Here is a 23,178-nt window from a genome sequence, read left to right on the forward strand (position 1 = left end):
TGACTTGTTTAAGTAAGGTATGGTGACACGCTTTGCAGTCTCAACTCAAAAGAAGATGAGAAGGTGGTCTTTACAAATGAAGAACTTTTCATTAGTTGGTACACTAGCCTAGAGTCTCTTCTCGTATTACTGACAAGTGAGAGTATAATAACTCCTTCTGCTGACAGGAAGCATAAATGGCAAATGAGGACATCATGTCTCTTTAAATGTTCATTCTGTTTGACTCTCAGAACCTTAAACAAACAACTGCAATTCATATTCATAGAATAAAATAAATAAATAAACACCTCTAGAGAGTGGCACTTTCTAATTAAACTGCAGATCAACTGAGCAGAGAGATTATACGTTTGGAAGGAGCACCGGAAAACCATCAGTGGGTTGCCAAGCTTTGCCACCGTGAGCCAGAGATGAGCTGTGTGTTAGTTTTTTTGGAGTGTTTTCTTTGCATCTAGTGCCATCCATGCCCTGCAGAGCCGGGCTGACAGTGCAGCATGCTGGCAGCCACACAAGCCATCGAGCACTCTCTGATGAGTGGAGAGGTGCCGCGGCAAAGTCACCGTGCCACCGAGACCAAAGGGGGAAGACAATAAATGTATGCAGCAGTTGAAAACAGTCTTGAAGGTGATGGGTCATCATCAGTGCTGTATGTGCTGTCTCTCTGTGTGTGTGTGTGTGTGTGTGTGTGTGTGTGTGTGTGTGTGTGTGTGCGTGCGTGCGTGCATTTTGAAAATGAAAAGCCTGTCTGTGAAGTCTGTGATGCTGACAGCAAAGCGAAGGAGAAGCGCAAACAGGCAACACTTTGTGTCAACCTCCCCCATGTTCTGTGCACATCAAACGCTGATGACACAAAGTGAAAGGGTAAAACTTCTGCAACGACTGCGAGTGTGTTCCTCCTAACTTACCCATTTAGACCTGAGGACGATCTGTGTCACCTTATAGCTTTTAACCACTTTTAACATTATTTTAAACTTTAAACTGTTGAAAAATAGCAGATCTACAAGCTCATAGCTTGGCATCGCGAGTGCTGCATTATGAGCTTGTACTGTTTTGAAAAGTTGTGAAAGATATGGTGCAAATCAACTTGAATCTTCTATAGCGAATGTTTTTAACTTAAATATTTGCTTTGGTGGTCACTGGAGAAAATATTTTGAGATGCAGGTAGGCAGTTAAATACATAGTATATAATATAATTCTGGGGGCCTTTACTGACATAGAAACATACTTTTTTTCAGATGTAGAAGACATTTGTAGAGTCGACCTCATGTCTAAATGGGTTAGACTATTGTAACTCCAACCTATAACCTCCAGCTCTTTGATTAAACAGAAAATACATTGTCACAAAATGACAGCCAATCAGGAGAGAGTACACATTTATCAGCTTTGTTTGCATAGTTCAATTCAATTAAGTTGCATTCAAATGTCAAATCACAACAAGTTGTCTCTAAACACTTTACATGTAGAGCAGAAGACCTGACATTATCCAACCCTGAGCAGTGGCAACGAAAAACTCCCCCAGCCTTAACTGGGGTGGGCACCCTGCATCTGGATTCAGGCTCTAGGGTGGGCAGCCTGCATCTGGATTCAGGCTCTAGGGTGGGCACCCTGCATCTGGATGCCAAGCTATCAGTAAATTACAGTAGGTCAAAGGTAAATCAAGAACCTAGCATCAGTCTAAACAATATACGGTAATATCACTTAAATGGGATATCTCACTTTCAAACATGTTTGGGGTCATTTTAATGTCTGCTCTGCTTTTGTGAGCACCCCAGACAGTTTATAGTTCCGAATATTTATTGAGATATTTGCTATTAATTTGATCAGACACGCCCCCTTCCTACACAAACCCATCGTAACTTCGAACTCCATTTTAAGGACGGAGTGCACCCGAGTGCACCCGTACTTGTTTCTCTGGTGACTGATTTCTCTGGTGGCCTATTAGTCTTCTAATGCTTGAGGGGGCCGTGTTTTTGAAGGGAACTAATAATTTGCAGTGGGGTGGTTGTATTTTGTCTCCCTGCACTTCTACTGAGACATTTAGATTGTGATGTAAAGGTCATGTCTCAGACACAGGATCTGATTTTGACCTGGTGGTCAAGATTAAATTCATCCCCCGAGCAAGCAGGCCGGCTCTATTAGATCAATGATAAATTGCAGAAAACCGAAACCGGGTTCAAATCCGGGGTAAAAGATTAAAGTTATGGTGCTGATATAGATAAAATAATAATCACACTTGTGTGAAGTGAGCGGTGCCTTTCATCACAATGATGACGTCTGATGATGTCAACAACATGTCACAGACATTCTGTATAAGGAGTTCCTGCCTGTCCCCAGTTAGTCCCTGAGGGTCAATAAACCTTAGGTTTCGTTTTTGGCTAGGTGGCCCAGCATTCATCCAATAAGGATAGAGAGGGGCCTTTTGCCAATCATGATCGAGCGGGGGCGGGCCTTGGTGTGTGTTTGCTGTTGGCCTGTCGCTTGTCCCCCTTAGAGTATATATTAATAGAGACGGCACCCGGAGGAAACCCTGAGGCGAAATGGACATAGTGGCTGAATTTGGTATTGCAGCTAGCGGCAGCGCTGGTCCGTTGACTATCATTGCGCACGTTCATGTTATGGGTGCAATGACAAGTGAACGCTGTTTCATACGTGAACGCGTGCAATGATAGTCAACCACCAGCGCGTTCACGATTTGGCCCAATCCATCCCAGAATGCACTCTGTTCCTACCGGAGAGGAGGAGTGAAATCGTCTCATGCGCTTTTGAGCAACTTAATGCAAGTGGATGGGAGGAGAAATCCGGTGCCGTCTCTATTCATATATATACTCTAAGGTGTCCCCCCACTGTAGTGCATGTGCATTGTGCACATCTTATTACCGGTGGCGGGCCGGGGTTTTTTCCAAATCACCCAAATCACTGAATGCTCCTTTAACCCATTCTGACCGGGCACCCATTTTGGTGTTAGCATCATGTTATGCTTTATCTATTGAAAAATAGCAGATCTACAAGCTCATATCGCGCCACCGAGTGGCGCGATACGAGCTTGTAGGTCTGCTATTTTTTGAAAAATCGAAGAACGACTGACATTTTTTAGTATCTGATCTCAGGTCAGAATGGGTTCATCAGACCAGTGTGTGTCCGGCGGAAACCTCGTATGAATCTGATCTCAGGTCAGAATGGGTTAATGGACAGACAGACAGTGCACAAAGCTATGCATTGGAGTGGCTGCACTACTCACAACAAAATAATTAAAAAATAGTGTTTCTTCCACTACTGACAGCTGTGGGGCTGGTCAGAACGAGATGTGCATATGAATCATTCTGGCCTTTGGAAAATAAACATGCAGTGCATTGGGTGGGTGATGATGATGATGATGATGATGATGGTGGTGGTGCGGATGATGATGATGATGATGCAACCACCAGAAACACAGAGGGATGGACAGCAGCTGTATATGCAGAGCTATAGTGCCTCACAGTCCACATGGATCGAGATTCCACTGTAGTGGCAGAGGTTTAACCATTATTCCACAATATCTGGTCCAGCTTTTGGTGTGATTTTTATTGTTTTTGCAAAAGCTTCCCCACAATACAGATGCAGGGGTATAAGTGGTTAAACACTTTAAAAGGCCATTAACACTGAGCACTATAACAATTACCATAACTACAGCCTGTCATTGTGACTGTTTGGATGAGCATGCTTCCCTTTTAACTCGTATTTCTGCTATTTTCACTATTCGGCATACAAGTGTTATTATGCGATACCTACAGTACGCCTTTATTTCCTACGGATGGCATGTACACTATGCACTGCACTGCAGCCCAGACACAGGTCGGATGTTACATAATCTAATCATACGTCTTTTATATTATCACCGATTTGTACTACCTTCACCTGTATCTTCGTTTCATCCTCACTGTGGTGCCGCTAAGACCACTGGATTTCCTTCTGTATCACTAAAGGTCTGTTCTGGCTGGAGTTTAAGTTGTTACACTTAACAAATCCTCCGCTCAGCACATGGGAGCAAAAGGATTTGTCAGTTTTACCGCATATGAACACTTGATTCTGACTGGAATATAGTCTTTATCATTGGACCTGCAACAAGACTGCAGCAAGACGTTCCGTTAGATTCACAAGTTGTTGTCCCCCCCGCATGACAAGCAGTCGTACAGAAATTACATCCAAGCGTGATATTTTAACCCATTAAGACCTGAGGTCGATTCTGCAAATGTCTTCTACCTGTATATCCTAACAGTTTTCTGTCAGGACCACGCACAATTATATGTATTTGGCCGACGAACCCCAATCTAAAAAATATTTTGTTCCAGGGACCCCCAGAAGCAAAGAGTTGAGTTAAAATGTTCACAGAAAAATAATATCCAAAGATTTGTGCCAATCCTCAAAATCTACAAGCTCATAGCACGGCACAAGGTGACGCGCTATGAGCTTGTATATTTGCTATATGTTAATAGCCAAATGAAACTAAAATGACACCGATATACTTTCCCGGTTTGAAGGGGTTAATGACCCTGCTGGGTGAGCACGAGGCTGAAGAAGTTGAACGGCCCTCAGTGTGTATCGATTCCCACAGACATCTTGTGACTTCCACGCCGCCGTGCACACAATTACATTTCATATCCTCAAGTTATTGCAAACTGAGCGAGACAACCATCTGGAATTTAAACAGGAGTCAGTGAGCCTTACTTCAGATGTTTTTTTTTATTAATTGACCTTTTATATTTTTCAATAAAGCCTTAGTGCCTTACCTGCTCTTAGGCAATCTGCGCACGCCGCCATTAAATATAATTTTCTCATGCCCTCACTTCGCTATTATACCCCGGCTATGAGCAATTACGAAGATTCATGAATGTTGACATGTTCGACTGTTTGCACTTATTGAAAGTCACTCCGGATAACGGCAGCAGCCGAGTGCCTTAAAATGGAAATGGATCACGCAAGCCGAGCCTAAGGGGGGTGTTCATAATTGAATCTGAGTCAGAGGGGTGCCTGGCCATTTTATCTTATTACTTAAAATGCATATACTTATAAACGAACAAGCTCCTTGCCAAACCTGCCTAGAGGAAGACAGAGTCATTACTCCGACTTATTGTTTCTGCCATTTTCTCTGAGTTTTATTAGGAGAACTGCTGCAGTTGTTGGCTCACTCCTTGTCCCGCCTGCCCGATGCATAATTCATGCTTTAACTTTCACATTGCTAACAATCAAACAGCTCTTAAAGGAGCATGCCAGACCTTTTGACACGTGGCTCTTTTGTCATGCTTATACTTTGATAGGATTGTATTCCTCAAAGCTGTGTTTTTGTTTCCTATGCCTTGATTTCTTCCCCCCTTAGGGTAGGGTTTTATGTGTTTTTTTTATCTGTGTTTTTAAACTTGCACTTGAGATTTGTGAAAATGAAAAGTGAGTAACTAATATGTATTATTATTATTATTGTTATTATCACATTCCCTCCCAGTGCCAGTGTAATGCATGTAAAACGCAGAAGAGACCACTTCCGCCCAACCCGGAAGTGCTAGTCCTCCATATCTGAGCCAAATCCTCATTCTAGGCTGTGCATCAACGCTGTGCATCAACTAAGGTTGGGCGATATGCCAATTTTTTTCAATCGCCAATCGTCTGTCTATCTACAAGCTCTCAAGGCGCCGCGTCCTGCCTGTTTTTGCAGCTCTGTTCGCTACGTGTTGAGAGCTTGTAGATCCGTCTGTTTTTGCAGCACAACTGCGCAGCCAGGGTAACAAAATAAGAAATAAGTTTAGATGAAGTGAAGTTGGAACGGACAAGCAGCTGCAAGCTAAGCTAACATCACAACCACTGGCTGGTGACAGTGTTAAACATGTACCCTGCCTGCCCTAGTAACTTCTCCTGGTAGTGGAGGATATTAAGCACATGATCGTTCACTTGATGGTACAAGCACCAAATTTGGCACACAAGTGCTTCAGAACCTACTATCTCAGAAAAGTACGTTGTCCACTTGAAAAAAACAAAATGGCCACCATTTTTCAAGATGGCCGCCAAATGAAAAGGGCCTTTTGTGGCGGTTCTGGACAACCGTGGGTCCGACCGACTCGAGACCGGGCACTGCACTCCCTGTGGGTGTGTGGAACGTGTGTGTCGAATTTGAAGTCGGTGGGGCGAACGGTTCTCGGGTTATGTGGATTACAGATGTACAGACACACACACAGACTTGAATATACAGTATGTCAATGGGCAATGCCCATTGGGGGGTTTTTTTAGATGATGGGTAGCCTCGGTACCAGGCTTTCATTTTTGTTGGTGAAAAATTTGAAAGCCTGGAGGAACGCATTGGCCGCTCTGGTCTAAAAGTGGGAGTCAACCCTTCCGGGTGGGCGTCGCTCCAAATGATGTGACGTAGCGCTGCACTAGGGGGGAGAGGAGGGGCCGGGGGTGACGGACAGATCGATGAGATCCAATCAGGGCGTGCGCAAATCTGAGCCGCGACCCGCCCCTCTAGACCAGAAACCTAACACGTTAGCTTAGGCTAGATGATGGGTAAGAACAGAGAGATGTGATGTCAGGTGGTGTGGGCTAAGAAGTGGTCAGGGCTATATGAGATGTACAGTAAGTGCAAAGAGAGATGGTGAGGGAGGGAGAAATTTATTTTGACCAGACAGTAGACAGTAGTGTAACAGGTTAAGGTGAGTATAGAGATGGAAATGTTCTAGCAAGAGAAGCCAATGTATTGAGAATATGGGACATAGTATGGGTCAGGAAATATTTGTGACAGAAGGCTACCAGTGAGAGGGAAGATGTATATGATGGTAGTGAGACCAGCCATGTACGGTTGGAAACGGTGGCACTGATGAAAAGGAGGCACAGCTGGAGGTGGCAGAATTAAGGATGGTTCTCATTAGGAGTGAAAAGGAAGGACATTATCAGAAATTACTGAATTAGAGGATCAGCCCAGGTTAGAATGTTTGGGGATAAAGCAAGAGAGGTGAGGTTGAGATGGTTTAGACATGTGAAAAGGAGGGATGAGGGTACATTGGGAGAAGGATGCTGAAGATGTAGCTGCCAGGTAAGAGGATGGCCAAAGACGAGGTTTAAGGATGCTGTGAGAGTCTGAGAGATGACATGAAGGTGGCAGGTCACAGAGGAAGATGCAGAAAACAAAACCAAATGGGGTCCATGTGTGGTCCAGCCCTATGGAATGTAAAATTCAAGCATGTGCTAATGAAGTATTTAAAATATATAGTTTTGATGCTCATCCTAGATCCTACTACTATAGGGGATGCAAAGCAATATGTCCGTTTATCCGTCCGACTTCTCCTACCAAATCACTCCGTTAGCACACATCTCTCTATGCACAAAAAATGATGCATGCCACAGAAATCCATCTGCACTACATTGCATCCATGTCATATTTACTGTACAAATATTGCTTTTGTATGACATACTGTTATTGCACAACATTTCACTGTGACACAAATTACATTACAATTTCCACATTAACCGACCCCTCCCCTTTTCCCTGCACGTACACACACACACACACGCACGCACGCACGCACGCACGCACGCACGCACGCACGCACACACACACACACACACACACACACACACACACACACACACACACACACACACACACACACACTGTACTGTACAGTACACTATAGTATGTTACAGTACAGTATGGTAAAGTACAGTACGGTACAGTAACGTGCGGTACGGCATGGTACAGTATGATACCATAAAGTATGGTACAGTACAGTATGATGCCGTACAGTACAGTACGGTACAGTACAGTAAAGTACAGCACGGTACAGTATGTTACCATGCAGTACGGTACGGTACAGTACAGTACAGTACAGTACAGTACAGTACAGTACAGTACAGTACAGTACAGTACAGTACAGTACAGTACGGTACAGTACGGTACAGTATGATACCATACAGTAAGGTACAGTACGGTACAGTATGGTACCATGCAGTATGGTACAGTACGGTACAGTATGGTACAGTACAGTACAGTACAGTACAGTACAGTACAGTACAGTACAGTACAGTACAGTACAGTACAGTATAATACCATACAGTAAGGTACGGTACAGTATGGTACAGTACGGTACAGTATGGTACCATGCGGTACAGTACAGTACAGTACGGTACGGTACGGTACTGTACTGTACTGTACTGTACTGTACTGTACTGTACTGTACTGTACTGTACTGTACTGTACTGTACAGTATGGTACAGTATTATGCCCTACAGTGCCGTACAGTATTATACAGTAGTATGGTACAGTACATCACAAAGGTATAGCCAAATATATGCTGAAATGCAAAACCAGTGTAATTTTGGTGGCCATCTTGAAATATCACCGCCATATTGGATTTTTGGATGGCTCGGTTTAAAAAGTTAAAGAGTTGACCAAAGGAATGTTCACGGCAAATGTCACGCTTGTATCACCAAGCGAACAACCGTTCCAATGATCTGCTAATTGCACAAATTCTGTGTGTGTGTGTACGTCTGTAATCCACGTAACTCGAGAACCGTTCGCCCCACCGACTTCAAATTCGACACACACGTTCCACACACCCACAGGGAGTGCAGTGCCCGGTCTCGAGTCGGTCGGACCCACGGTTGTCCAGAACCGCCACAAAAGGCCTTTTTCATTTGGCGGCCATCTTGAAAAATGGTGTCCATTTTGTTTTTTCAAGTGGACAACGTACTTTTCTGAGAGAGTAGGTTCCGAAGCACTTGTGTGCCAATTTTGGTGCTTGTACCATCAAGTGAACGATTCTCATGAAATATGGACTTAATATCCTCCACTATGGAGAAGTCTTGCCTCCCCGCACCGGCGTCGGAGGCTCAGAGGGGCGCCCACATGCTGCTGCTGATTCACAGGCTCTGAAGGCGCCGCGTCCTGCCTGTTGCTTATACAGTATAGGCTCGGGGATCGTTAGCTTAGCTTAGAGTTAGCTTAGCGTGTAGCTACTGATTCAACACACTGAACTTCATCTATACTAACACTATCAGCCTGTTTTTTTTTTTTTTTTCCCGACTTCACGGGTGGCGCATTGGGATTGTGATGAGACACGAGACAGCAGTGTGCATTCTGTTGTGACTGTATATTATTAAACTGCATGGGTCTGGACTCCGGACCGTAAACAACATGTAGGCTACAGTACAGTAACAATAGCCTTCCTCGGCTCGGCTCCCTCGGCTCACAGTGAGCAACTGAGCATCACGGCTGCGGGGACTGGGAGTCGGGACTCGGGACCATACCATTATAACGGGAGGAGGGGATTTCCACCCAGCCGCTGTTACTACTTTCCTGGCCCAAATTGATTCACATGTTGCGCACACTTTACAGGTTAAAAATCGTCCCGAAAAATCACCTAATAAAGATATTCGGCGATTGGTTTCGTATATTCGCGATTGACGATGTATTCGTATCGTCACCCAACCCTAGCATCAACGCACGATGGATTCACTTCCTTAGCGCGATCAAGGATTAAGGATTTATAAAGTCCCAAAGATTGCAGTTTGTCTCATTTTGAGGAGAAAAAGGACTATTAAGCGTGCACGTCGGATGTTGGATTAATGTTTATGAATCAAATCTCAAAATCTTGTGGATGGCACAGTTTGATACAATAGCTATTCACAAGATTATCTTGATCTGGCACAGATTCGGTTAATATTATTAAACACCTGTGTTGTGTGATTTTGAGGTGTGTACAACTTAAACTCCAGCCAGAACAGACCTATAGTGATACAGAAAAGGCCATTATATGTCAATAGAATATATCTCCAACAATGTTTTTGATATACAATTTGAATCTAAATAAGAGTGACAAAGAACCCATGTGTACTTTACATAAAAGCCTGTATGCTGCTTTAAAAAGGTTCTCTTCTTTTCATGTATAATATGCATGCTCTGTCTCACAGTTATACACACCTTGCCTGATGTGGTAGACATAGTCCTTAACATGGTGGTCACCTTGCTTAAGGGATGCCTACAGGGAGGAGAGTGTGTTACTCACTTGCGTAGAAGAAAAAGAAGGTTTTAGGTGCCTGAGAATAAGAGATAATTAACCTACACAAAATGTTTAATGTAGTATGAGAAGAATAAAGGAATACGATCTTGCAAATGCAATAAAAGACACAAAAGTTTGTGTGTGTGTGTGTGTGTGTGTGTGTGTGTGTGTGTGTGTGTGTGTGTGAAAAACGAAAGATTTACAGGGAAATCAACCATATTTTTCCATGGTCTTCGGCTCTTTATGGTAAATGATAACCTGGCCTGTTTTATTGTTTGAAAACATACATAAACACACCCACCCATCCTCCCAATGCCTGAGGGAGATTGCTTATCTTCTCTCACCCCGGTAGCGTTTTTGCAATCTTTTATCGGACAACAAATCCAGGGGTTTCTGAGCACTATTTTTCTGACCCTTCTCAGCACATTAACAGAATCAAACTGACTGGCCATTATGGGCATGTACGAAACAAAACAGCTGAAAGAGAAACTATCTTGTATGGCTGCTATTAAACGCTGATGGAAACCTTCACAGCAACGCGTTTCGGGTGTCGGAGGATCAAGTAGGTTTATAGGACAATTTCCCATTATAGTCTTAAAAGGGTGAATATGGTGTGTCAAGTGGATACTTCCCAGCACGCTACCATTGTCCACTATTGCGTTTGCCCTTCAAACTCATAAACAAGCAGTTTGCGTTTGCCTTTGTTATTTTTGTTCTTTCCTGTTCTATTCAGAATAAGCCTTATGGTGCAGGTCTGCGGTGCGAGAAGAGGGCATAGAAGTGATGACTAAACTATACCATGTGGCATTTTATTATCATTACTAGCCAGTCATAGCTCACTGGTGCTGAAGGAAGAGCACATATGGGCCATTAAATCCACATAGCCTACCTTAGGGAAAACCTATCCCGCCCCATGTGTGTGTGTGTGTGTGTGTGTGTGTGTGTGTGTGTGTGTGTGTGTGTGTGTGTGTGTGTGTGTGTGTGTGTGTGTGTGTGTGTGTGTGTGTATGTATTATGTGCGCACACACACACACACACACACACACACACACACACACACACACACACACACACACACACACACACACACACACACACACACACACACACACACACACACACACACACACACACACACACGCCCACACGTGTATACCTATATACTAACATGCAGTTACCACAAAACCTGCCGTGAATACAATTAAGGCATTAAGCCACAGTGGCAAATTAATGTTAAATGACGTGGGTTCCATGGTTTCACGGAGCACGTGATGGATGGCCACCTTAAGTGCATTGCAATGTGTTAATGCTCCTCACAATGCATTTTTAATTGCTTCGTTAGAAGCCATTGATTCCGTCAGCAGAAGCAGGATCATTTGAATATAATTGGGGTGGAGTGGGGGGATCTGAAGAAGCAGCATGGACACTCCTGCATGTGATGTAATGTTTCTAAAAGAACATTTACACACCTGCATGTGATGCTAATATTTCTAAAAGAACATGTGCACATGATGTGCATATAGCACTACCTGTATTATATCTCTTCTCTCAGGATAATACAAAACGATGGAGCTCCCACAAAATGAAGAATTGCATCCACTGCTTTACACAATGCAAAGCTGTGATGTGACAAATGATGATTCAGGGAGCGTTGAGCAGTGTCCCGTGCCGAAAACACAACGCTACACACGTCTCAGAATCTTCTCCCTCCTGGCTTCCAAACTGTGGAACAAACTCCCCATTGTAGTTAGAACTGCAGACTCCCAATCCTCCACCGTAATCCACCTTAGCCCATAGCACTTGCCTTATAGCCTTGACAACTGCGTAGGCTTAAGCAAAGGTAAAAAAAAAAAAGATACATTTTTAAGTCGCTCACACCAGTAGCTTATAGTGTGACACTGTCTAACAACAAAGTTTAAATCAGGCTTGGTTTTAGACAGGTGGTCTCGCTGAGCGTGGGACTGTTGCCAGCGACGGGAGTTTATAATTAGCCTGTGTAACAAAAATGATTTACATTCTGAACGTACACCGAATCTGCTAATCGCATAACCCAGCTGCGGTTGACCTTTGCCCTCTTCACAGCGTGGCGTCTCATATTTTCTAACAAGCCCGACAAAATCCACACATCCCATGTGTGCCCATTCCATACTATATTCCCAGGTTACTTAAAGGGCCTCGAATACCAAGATAAACTACGGCGCGGCTTATAAAGACCACGGCTGCTGTCCGAAATTATCTCAAATTTCTGCCCATCACCCGACCATCCATTAAGTGTTTACACTCCCTGACTCACAATCCATTAATTGTGGAAGCAGTGATAATCCAGTGTTTAAGATACGAGGAGAAGTGAGGTGAGTGATTCCACTCAGATAAAAGAAAAACATAATTAGTGGAACGAAGGAATGCAATGATAACGGAGCGATGAATGAAGGGCTGAGTTGGGGGGAGGAGGGGTAGCAAGCTGAACAGGGAATGGGCTCTAATAAGAGTGATAAAACAGAATGCGAGGGGAGGGATGTAGAATATGGATAATTCAGTAAACAGCTTGGTGAGAGGAGAGGTGGCGAAAAAAGAGACACAAAGGAGAGAGAGAGAGAGAGAGGAAGAGGTATTGTTGTGGAATGAAAGAGAGAGGAAGTACGAGACAGAGAGAGAGAGAGAGAGAGAGAGAGAGAGAGAGAGAGAGAGAGGATGAAAGTGACTTTTATAAAGTTGGCTCTGTGTTTGTCATTGTCACTTTCAAACACATGCAGGCACTTGCGTGTGCACGCCCACATGCACACTCCCTATACTGTTTCTCTTTCCCTCTATCTTTTGTCTCTGTCTACTTTATCTCTTCTAAATATGGTCAATATCTCTCTCTCTTCTTTTTATCATTAGTCTTCCTCTCTCTCTCTCTCTCTCTCTCTCTCTGTAGTAATGACTGCCACTGTAGCCTCTTTCCTGCTCAGGGATCAAGGCCATTCATTACCAGCGCGCGCTGTGCACTTAGAAAAATGAAAAGTCACACACACACACACACACACACACACACACACACACACACACACACACACACACACACACACACACACACACACACACACACACACACACACACACACAAACAGCAGTATAGAAATTGTTCTTTTTTTAACAGAATGCAGGACGGGACCATCAAAGAGGAAAACAGAAATCAATAAATGACCGAGGTCCTGCTTCCACCAAGGCCCCCTGTACCGCACGATATAAACCACCCATACTGCAGTGGTTCAGGACACGACCCCACCCAATCATTATGTAAACTGGGACTCCCTACCCGAAAAACACTTGGAATTGTAGGAGTTGAGGTCTATTATCTTGTTTGACTCCACAGAAAACAGAAACAGAAACATAATATAAAACTAGAAAGAAGCAATTCTGGGAAATTGCAAAGTGTGGTTACATCGCACCTGTCGAAAATGGAATTGGCTCTGCGTTGATTAAGCCACCCTCGACATGTGATTCAAATTTGGGGTGGATTGGACATTCCGTTAGTGATTTGTGCCGTTTTTTGTAAAATAGGCCCCTCCCACTAACTTCAGAAGCTGATTACAGACGAACGATACGGAATATTGAAATTATGACTGTGCTGTTTTAATCGGATAGGTCCGGAGATCATGTGTACCGATTTTTGTGAGATTTGGACAACATCTGTAGGTGGAGGATCCAAAATTGTGTTTTGAACAATGGGGAGATGCGTCATGACCCAAGGAATCCAGGGAAAATTGATTTTACAACCTATGGTTCAAGAGTTATACCCCAAAACATAAAGTTGGCTGTTATAGCGCCACCATGAGGCCGATCGATATACTTCTAAGGTAATTCATTTTAGTAATTATTATGAATCTCTCTTCCAAGTCTTGTAAGTATAGCCCTTATGGTCTCAGAGGAAAAAATACTTGAAAGTGAGTTTTTGCATTTTCCCATTCATGTCTATGGGGAAATGTAATGCACAAATTAATTAATATTAATTAAACTATCCAACAAATGTCTTAGGGAAATACAAGCACACCATTCCCGATGTAGCCCGTCGTTTTGACATGGAGTATCGAGTGCGTGCGACAAAAACTGTGGGAGGAGTAGCGAATCGAAATAAAGTTTATCTATTATAATAAAGAAGAAAAATAAAAGGGTAGAAAAGGTAGTATGATTGCCCATAGGCAACCACACTAACAAGGATAGACAAGATAAACCAATAAAAATACAAATTAATCAAATTAAAAGTTTAAATTAGTTTACACGACCAAATACGCAGCATCATCAACCGTATCATATGTATGACCATGGATCACATCAAGGACCTGCAACATGACTGAGGAACACGTGCCACTTCAAATCATATTTATCTTAAAAGATAACTTCTCCAAAGCAGCCACAATACCAAGCTGAGTGAACCATACATGTGCTGCCTGGAGGCAAATCCTCAGACTTCCATTCCTTAACAATAATTTTCCTGCCCACCATTAATGCTGTATGGATCCAGTCAGCTAGAGGTGCGGGGAGGTGTTTTAATGGCGATGGATCACCCAGAATAAACAGAGCAGGTGCATAAGGAATATCCTGGTTTGTGATTTGCATTATATTCTCATGAATAGAACACCATAGAGTCGGTACCCTCGGGCACTCCCACAATACATGAATAGGTGTACCAGGGTCCTCACTCCTCACCACACCTCCAGCAAACCGGACTCTTTCTGAGCTTAGCCTTGAACAATCTTGTCGGAGTCCAGTAGACTCTATTAATTATTTTAAATTTAACTAATCTGGTTCTAAGTTCACGGGACATCTTCTTTGAGTTCCGTAGAATCACCTTACATTCACTGTCAGTAAAGGATTGATTTAAATCAACCTCCCAAATCCTCTTTACGCTTGAGGGCTGACCTTGGTGTGCTATCATAATTGAATAATATGTTGATGCCAGTTCCAAATATAGCTAACACCGTTTTCAAAGGTCAAACTTTGTCGGCATATTGGGGTGAGCTCTTTGTCAATAGTAAATGCGAATTTCAAGTGATTATGTGGAAGACCATATTGATCAGTAAGTCCTGTGATTTTTTTAAATTTATCTCTCTCATACAGATCCTTCCGAACCAGAATACCTCTTTCTACCCATAGATTCCAAATAAATGGTCTTCTATCAATAAGGAGTTTGGGATTCAGTCAAATACATGGGTTACGGTATGGGTTACGGTATAAATTAAATTTGAAAAAAAGAGACATTCTCTTCCACACCCAATGTAAGTGGAGAAAAATGGGATGGTTACTAATAACCTCAGGTAGTTGAGCAGTGGTAAAATATATCAAAGGCAGGCTATCAGAGAAGTGGTTCTCTATCTGAGACCAAGGAGGGGCTCGTTCAGTCCTGATGGTCCAAACCAACAGGACTGGACCCATTGCAGAGAATTACACTATGTTACTGTTACTAGACAGTACTTTACTTTGTAGACAATACTTTAGTTTGGAGGCAGTTCTTTTGGAGACAGTACTTTATGCAGTGGTAGGAGGTGAGGACAGTACAGTATGTCTGTGTGGTGGAGACTCGAGAGTTCGCTCATTATCCTTATGTCTTGTCATTCACAAGACAAAGATGACAGATTATCACTCACATTAATGAGTAGGCAAGGTGACGAGAGTCTGTCTGTCTGTCTGTCTGTCTGTCTGTCTGTCTGTCTGTCTGTCTGTCTGTCTGTACGTGCGTGCGTGCGTGCGTGCGTGCCTGCCAAACATGCAGAGTAAGGAGATGGTGTAGTGAGGGGGGTCTGATTCGGGAGCCAAGCAGAAGAAATTCCCCAGGTGGCAACGGTCCTTGTCACGGCGTGCGTGTGTGCGTGGCTGAGTGTCATTAAGCGATTATTGATGGAAGACCCTGTTCGCTGGCCCGCTTGCTCGTGTCTGGGGGATTCTGAGCCCAAAAGCTGTTCCTGTTATGTGTGTGTGCGTGTGTGTGTGTGTGTGTCATAGTCTTAGTAAGTTAACTTTCCGGAGTGGTTTAATAAGTAAGACACCAAGGATATTCTTTAGCAGCTTACACGGCCTGGATGTCTGATGCTGTGCTGACTGAGACACAGGCTTACACTCATGCATGCGTGCGCGCACACACACACACACACACACACACACACACACACACACACACACACACACACACACACACACACACACACACACACACACACACACACACACACACACACACACACACTCTGGGAATTCTAACAGCTGGAGCTGAGTTGACAGGGATTTCAATCCTTAATGTGTAATAATTGTAAATGTGTGAATGTGTGAATGTGTGTGTGTGTGTTTGTGTGTGTGTGTCTGACCTTCCTTGCCTATGGCAAAGATGAAAAACATCATCTGGTAGCAACAAACTTCACAAAGCACGTCTTTTCATTTTGCTGAAGCACTATTCACAATTTAAACATTCAGTGTGCTAATTGCCAAAGCCTTAAAATGGACATTCAACTTGATCACAACCAGCAGCGTATTCCTTGTAGACCAGTACGAAACGTATTTGTATATTTGTGTCCACCGATTTGTTTCTCTAATTTAATTATTGGATTTAGAAAATAAGACTGGGAGGTGTTTTCACGTTGTTCTCGTCTAAAGAGATCAGGTTGAAACACCACTGAATGTGGCTCAAGTCACATTGGCAAAACTCAGATTCCATGTGACTTGTATGTGACCTAGCTGTCTGCATTTAGACTTAATTAAACAAATCAGACTCCAATCTGCCTGTGGCACAGATCTGATTCAGGCTAGATGTGGCTGCCATGCAGCATAAATGGGGCCTAATATAGAATTTGTACATTCTCAGAGTTAAGTTGACACTCATGGTGTGTGCACATGCACAGTAAAACTGTGTAAAAACATTGCAATACAACTTTCCATTTCGGTGTAATATTGTACACTTTTTTTTTTTTTTTTTTTTTTTTTATATATTTTTTGTCCCACAATTTTGTAACCCATTTTTCACCCCTGTGTCAATCATCCTGTGATGTGATCCTGGGCTCTACACACCCTCCGCCAACCTAGGGAGAGCAACGGACTTAACTCATGCTTCCTTCATGCTTGAGTGTCCAAGTTGCTCCTTTACACCTGACAGGGGGGAGTTTCCCTGGTTGGACGTAGCGTGTGGAAGGAGCACGTTATTCCAACCAGTTCCTTTCCCCTCCATCAGGCATCCCGGCTGGCCAGGGGGAGGCAGTTTAGAGACCAGGATTACTGCATGTTTTTGTGAGGGTACCTACCCTAGGGGACACGGGGAGAACATGCAAACTCCACACAGAAAGGCCCTTTCGCCAACCCCGCCTTCGGGTATGGGCACTGATGACGCGGAGGAGGAAACACGCCGCCAGCACCCACAGCGCCCCGAGCGGGAATCGAACCCAGGACCTTCTAGCTGTGAGGCGACAGCACTACACCTTTATTTCTGTAATTTTAAATCTTTCTTTGTGTCCATTATACATTATATTAACCACTTAAATTAAATTGACCGTGGTTCCCCAGGGCTCTATACTCGACCCCCTCCTGTTTCCCTCTACACTGACAATGTGTTGCGTTGTGAGGTTGTATAGATATTCTGTGTTGAAGAATGTTGACCCCAGATTAGGGACACTAATGTGCATGTGATTATAGTGTTTTCATCAAAATTCCACTCAAACTGATTGTTATTGTGGCTAGAGCTAGACATATACTTTCACTCAAGACTAGACACACTCTCTCTACAGTAGGTTGTCTTCAGACACACTTGACTCCAGACTAAATACAAAGGGTGATAATGTACAATATCGACGTTGCCAAACTGTTGTGTTATGGCAGAGAGAGCCAGGGTGAAAAGATTTCATGTTATGACGCACATGGCAGTAAGGATACTGAACTGAGGTGAACTACAATGACTTGACATGAAAGTGACTTTAGTCTCTGTGTCCTATTCCAATAAAGTATTGGCACTTTGGCTACGAGTGTGTGCGGCCACCATCGTCTTCTCAAGACTTCACATTATGCAAGTGACTGAAGCCACAGTTTCTCTCTGCAAGGGGTCCTCGTGTTAAAGGGATCCAATAAAATGCCATTACAAAGTCGATGTGGGGGCCCATGAGTATTGATTGCTGTCTGTCTTTGTATGTATGTATGTATGTGTGTGTGTGTGTGTGTGTGTGTGTGTGTGTGTGTGTGTGTGTGTGTGTGTGTGCGTGGCACTGCGTGCGTGCACGCGTGTGTGTGTGTACACGTGAGTGTGTGTACACGTGTGTGTGTGTACATGTGTGTGTGTGTGTGTGTGTGTGTGTGTGTGTGTGCGTGTGTGTGTGTGTGACTGTGTGTGTGTCAGTGTGTGTCCGTGCGTGCGTGTGTGCATGCGAGTGTTACGCATGCATAACGAGCATGTACTGTACGTGCGCCTCTCTAATGTGCACCTTCTGTGGCACTATGCAATTCTTTCAGCGAGGAGCGTCCTTGCATTCTAAACATTTTATCCAGGAAAACATGAATAATGACTTTGCAATGAATAATGCATTTGTCCAAATGTCATTAATAATTGCTATCTTTATTCTTTCCTCATTAAATCATGATGCTCATTAAAACATTCTGTTCATGTTCAACATGATTATAGGATATTATGACAAAGCAGATCTGCGGTGTGTGAACCATTGGGTCCTCAGACCACACCGACCCCCAGAAGTGTTTGACCACAGACCCTGAATAATCTGAAAATATGTTGTGACAGACCCCTCCCCCCACCACCCCTCCCCATTTGTGTTGTTGCTTTTTCAACTAGCTGAAATCATGTTGCCAAAACCAGGAGTTGCTGATGCAATAGCAGGGACACAATTTTGGAACAACGTTAACTATTGTGTTGCAGTTTCTAGCCTGGAAGCATTGCTCCCTCCCTGGAATCAAACCTGCAATTCTACAGAACAATTATACAGAACGGGTTCCCAAAACCTTCCCTAAAATAGCCATATAGCTTAACTAGTCCATACCAAGGCCCCAGAACTTAACTAGTCCATACCAAGGCCCCAGAACTTAACTAGTCCATACCAAGGCCCCAGAACTTAACTAGTCCATACCAAGGCCCCAGAACTTAACTATAGTCCATACCAAGGCCCCAGAACTTAACTAGTCCATACCAAGGCCCTAGAACTTAATATCCTTGCGGCCCACATGGTTGAGCACCACTGTTCTGCAGTAACCAGACAGTCCCACTCTGATTCGTGTGCTCTGGCAGATTTAGCAGTTTTAGCAGATTCAGTTGCATGTAACAATGACATTGCTGCACAGGGATTTCTCCAATTCTGATTGAATAAACAGAAGGGGAATGGCACTGGCGATGTGATCTTCCACAGAGGTTGAATGGCTCTGGTAGCTGCCTGATAGCGGCGGAGGGGGTGCAGTACAGCAAGCTAATGGGCCATTAAATTATGTGAACGCACAAACACACTGACATTACACATTCCCCTGTGTACAGTGATATTAGAATGCAACAGCCAATGCGAGAACAGAGATCATATTTTTTTGAAAACTTTGAGAAGCGGGTGATGCAAGTGTCAGTGAGTTGGCTGCCACTGTCCTAGCTTTGTGGTCAGTTCACTTGCACAGCAAGCAAAGAGCTACAGCCCTGACGCTTTCTTAACATAAACCTCTTTCGATAATCTGCCCCTTTATTTCCCTTACGATTCTGTTAAAAAGAAAGAAAAAAAAAACACCCCATGAACCTGCATGGGTCAACACTATGAAGTTGAATGTGCGCAAATCCAGCAACTTACTGACACACTGGCACTCTGGTAAGTAAAGCAAACCAGGATTATGGAGGCTCAATCCAAGCTCTTTTCAAACACACTTATTTTCATGATTCAGCAAATTACACACATGGACAACCCTGCACAGCTTATTGAGATGGAAGATGTTGAAATCCTGGCCATTTTGACCATAATGCATTTGCATGGTCAAATACCAGTACTGATATTCCAATACAAGTTTGTTTCCAGTAGGGTTTACACAAGGGGTTTAGCGGTGACGAAAATGGAGCCCAAAGTCTGTTAACAAAATATAAAATTAAGTCTGCGTCTTACCCACGGTCAGCTGACCGGTTAGTTGTCCCTGGTCATTTCTGGCATTGACCGTCACATTCCTGTCAGACTGCAGGATCAGTGGGTTGTCCTGGAGAGAGAAAGAGACAGAAATACAGGGAGACATTCAGTCGGGGAAACAGAGGGGGGAGGAGGGAGTGGGAGGCAGAGCTAGAGTTAATATAAAAAAAATGTCCATTTTCATCTGCACGCTTTGGCAAATTTAATCTGAAAGGCACATTAATTCAGAGCACCCTGGATTGAAATGAACTGAGAAGAAATATTATATTGCATCAAACCCCTTGCCAAAAAATATGAATAAGACCATGGCCTCTTTTTTAAAAGCTACGCTGTGTCATGATTAGTTGAAGTCAAGCTCCAATAAAGATTACGTTTCACAGACGTTCCCAATATGGATTGCCAAGGAAGCAAGGTGAGAAGATTAACAGGTTCGCTTTCGCTGCGAAACTCGTGTTTTTTACATTGTATTTCCCTGCCGAACCTGCTAAACCCGCCATTTGTTACATATGTTTAATTTAATTTGTTTGATATTTTTTAAGAAATACCGGCTTTGTTGCGGACATCGTGACGAGGACGACACTTTATGATGACGTAACTGGAAATCGACCTATCACTGGCTTGCAAGTGCTTCTGGGAAACTGAGTTCAATGCAAGTCAACAGGTTTTCATAGCCACATTCATCCGCCATTGCTCTGTGTTGTTGTTTAGCATAGCTCCGGTGGAATATTTTCAGGAGGATTTCATGAAATGGAGGTGCAAATAAAACGCCGTAATTCTTCAAAGGTTAGTGTAAACATCGGCAGGGGCCATAACTTAAGATAACCGTCCAGGCCAGGGACCGTAACTTCTTATAAATACCACATTAACGATTGATAGACCATCAGTGACAATTCTACTGAAGCAGCACACATCTGGTAGAGATCAGACAACCTTCATGAACCTGGCAACTACAGGTCACATTACGGTACGCCATCCATCCGTCCGTTTTGAATGAAACGTGTGCAATTCAGTATCAAGTTCAATATAATTTTGTACTATGAAAAAAACTAAAAAGGATTAGCACCTTCATTTTGGCTCTGATTTGAATGAAGCTTCATATCTGTGCTGGCGGTCAACATCCGTAGACCATGCCATGCATGTATAATGTTCTTGTTCCCAAAGATCTGTCAGAAGTTCTTAAACTCATAATAAATACTCTTGAATCTCTTCTAAATACTAACCACTGTAATATTATTGAGTCCCCATTGCGTATATAAACCAGTTTCCACCCTATACGTATATGGAAATCAGACCAGTGCTTAATCAGCAGTGTCCGAAGTCGGGAATTGTGGCGCTCGGCAAGGGCACTATCAGCTGACGGATCTGTGGCCCACTTCCGTCAGTGTAATGTACTGTACTAGTACTGTATGTATGTGGCGATATTGCTTTGTTTTGTCATGACGCACGTTGGAATACATAAATAAATGGTATTATCCGAAGGAGTGTTGTTGATTGATGGACCTTTCCTGTGGTTTCCATTCTACTGTTTTAACCAGTGCCCGGTATAGAGCCTGCATGCCTATACTCCAAAACCAAACTATATCCAGTCATTTCCAACCACACACACTGTACATCTGTGCGCATGTACCGTTACTACTTAATCTCTCCAGATTGGATATTGGAACATGGCAAAAGTAATTGATCCCAGTCTAGTTGGAGTGCCTGCAGACAAAATGGACGCAGTCTCTATGGTGGATGGGGAGGGACTTTACGCCTGTACCACCCAGAAGTTTTTAACTCCTGTCTCCCTTCACCCACCCCCCCCCCCCCCCCCATTATTAGCTTCTGTTTCTCTTGCTTTACTTTGCTCTACCTATTCTCTCTCTCTCTCTCTCTCTCTCTCTCTCTCTCTCTCTCTCTCTCAAATTGCTTATTTGTGTTGGCAGTGTGAAATGAATAGCTCTCGCAGGTGACCCAATTTCTCTGTTGATTTCCCCAAATTAATATCTCGCTGCGCTCCGGAATGAATTCCAAATGAGAATTGTGGTAAAATTGGAAAGTCGTTGATCCATTGGAACAGAAAGATCCTGTTGTGGTTCTGATCCATTGGAACAGAAAGATCCTGTTGTGGTTCTGATCCATTGGAACAGAAAGATCCTGTTGTGGTTCTGATCCATTGGAACAGAAAGATCCTGTTGTGGTTCTGATCCATTGGAACAGAAAGATCCTGTTGTGTTTCTGATCCATTGGAACAGAAAGATCCTGTTGTGTTTCTGATCCATTGGAACAGAAAGATCCTGTTGTGGTTCTGATCCATTGGAACAGAAAGATCCTGTTGTGGTTCTGATCCATTGGAACAGAAAGATCCTGTTGTGGTTCTGATCCATTGGAACAGAAAGATCCTGTTGTGGTTCTGATCCATTGGAACAGAAAGATCCTGTTGTGGTTCTGATTTTTTGTTGCCTTCTCTTTTTTAAACTCTCTCTCTCCCAGCAAATCAATGAAGTCAAACCAAGACGAGTCAGATCTGGCCCAGAATATCACCTGATTTCAACCAACATAAATTCTGCCCACTAAGACAGACGTCCCTGGATGAATCAGAGAGAGTCCGTTAGAGGCCACATCAACTTAAGTCATATCATAACTACCGTAGTCAGATCTAGCCCAGAATAAGCTATATTATTTTAACTGGTGAAGACGTCCTGGAAATGACGTAAAGATCATCCCCATATGGGCTGTGATCTGGCCTAGTCCTGAACGTCACCGGAGTCACTGGAAGACGTCATCATAACGTCATCATGGCATCATTTGGCTTGCTGGTCTTTCTCTCTCTCTCTCTCTCTCACTCTCTCTCTCTCTCTCCCTGGGGGGTAGACATTCATTGTTTACCAGTCACTTCTCTCACACGCAGTCCACCTGGCACAGGAAAAACAGGTATATGTCAAAGAGATAAGTACACTTAAATAAACACACACACACACACACACACACACACACACACACACACACACACACACACACACACACACACACACACACACACACACACACACACACACACACACACACAC

General features: G+C 43.5%; 1 protein-coding gene across 2 annotated transcripts in view; it reads right to left on the bottom strand.

The window, feature by feature from the left end:
- LOC310858707 (zeta-sarcoglycan-like) overlaps positions 1 to 23,178 on the bottom strand; it is a gene marked incomplete at its 5' end in the record, with an annotated part of 557,496 nt that overhangs the window by 114,491 nt on the left and 419,827 nt on the right. For both annotated transcript variants that reach the window (XM_083764948.1, XM_083764949.1), the window contains one exon: positions 20,111 to 20,198. In XM_083764948.1, the coding sequence (XP_083621074.1) occupies positions 20,111 to 20,198 (88 nt within the window). The remainder of the gene's footprint in view (positions 1 to 20,110; positions 20,199 to 23,178) is intronic.

The sequence above is a fragment of the Protomyctophum parallelum genome (assembly GCF_964188405.1).
Source record: "Protomyctophum parallelum genome assembly, chromosome: 5".
In the NCBI taxonomy this organism is placed as follows: Eukaryota; Metazoa; Chordata; class Actinopteri; order Myctophiformes; family Myctophidae; genus Protomyctophum; species Protomyctophum parallelum.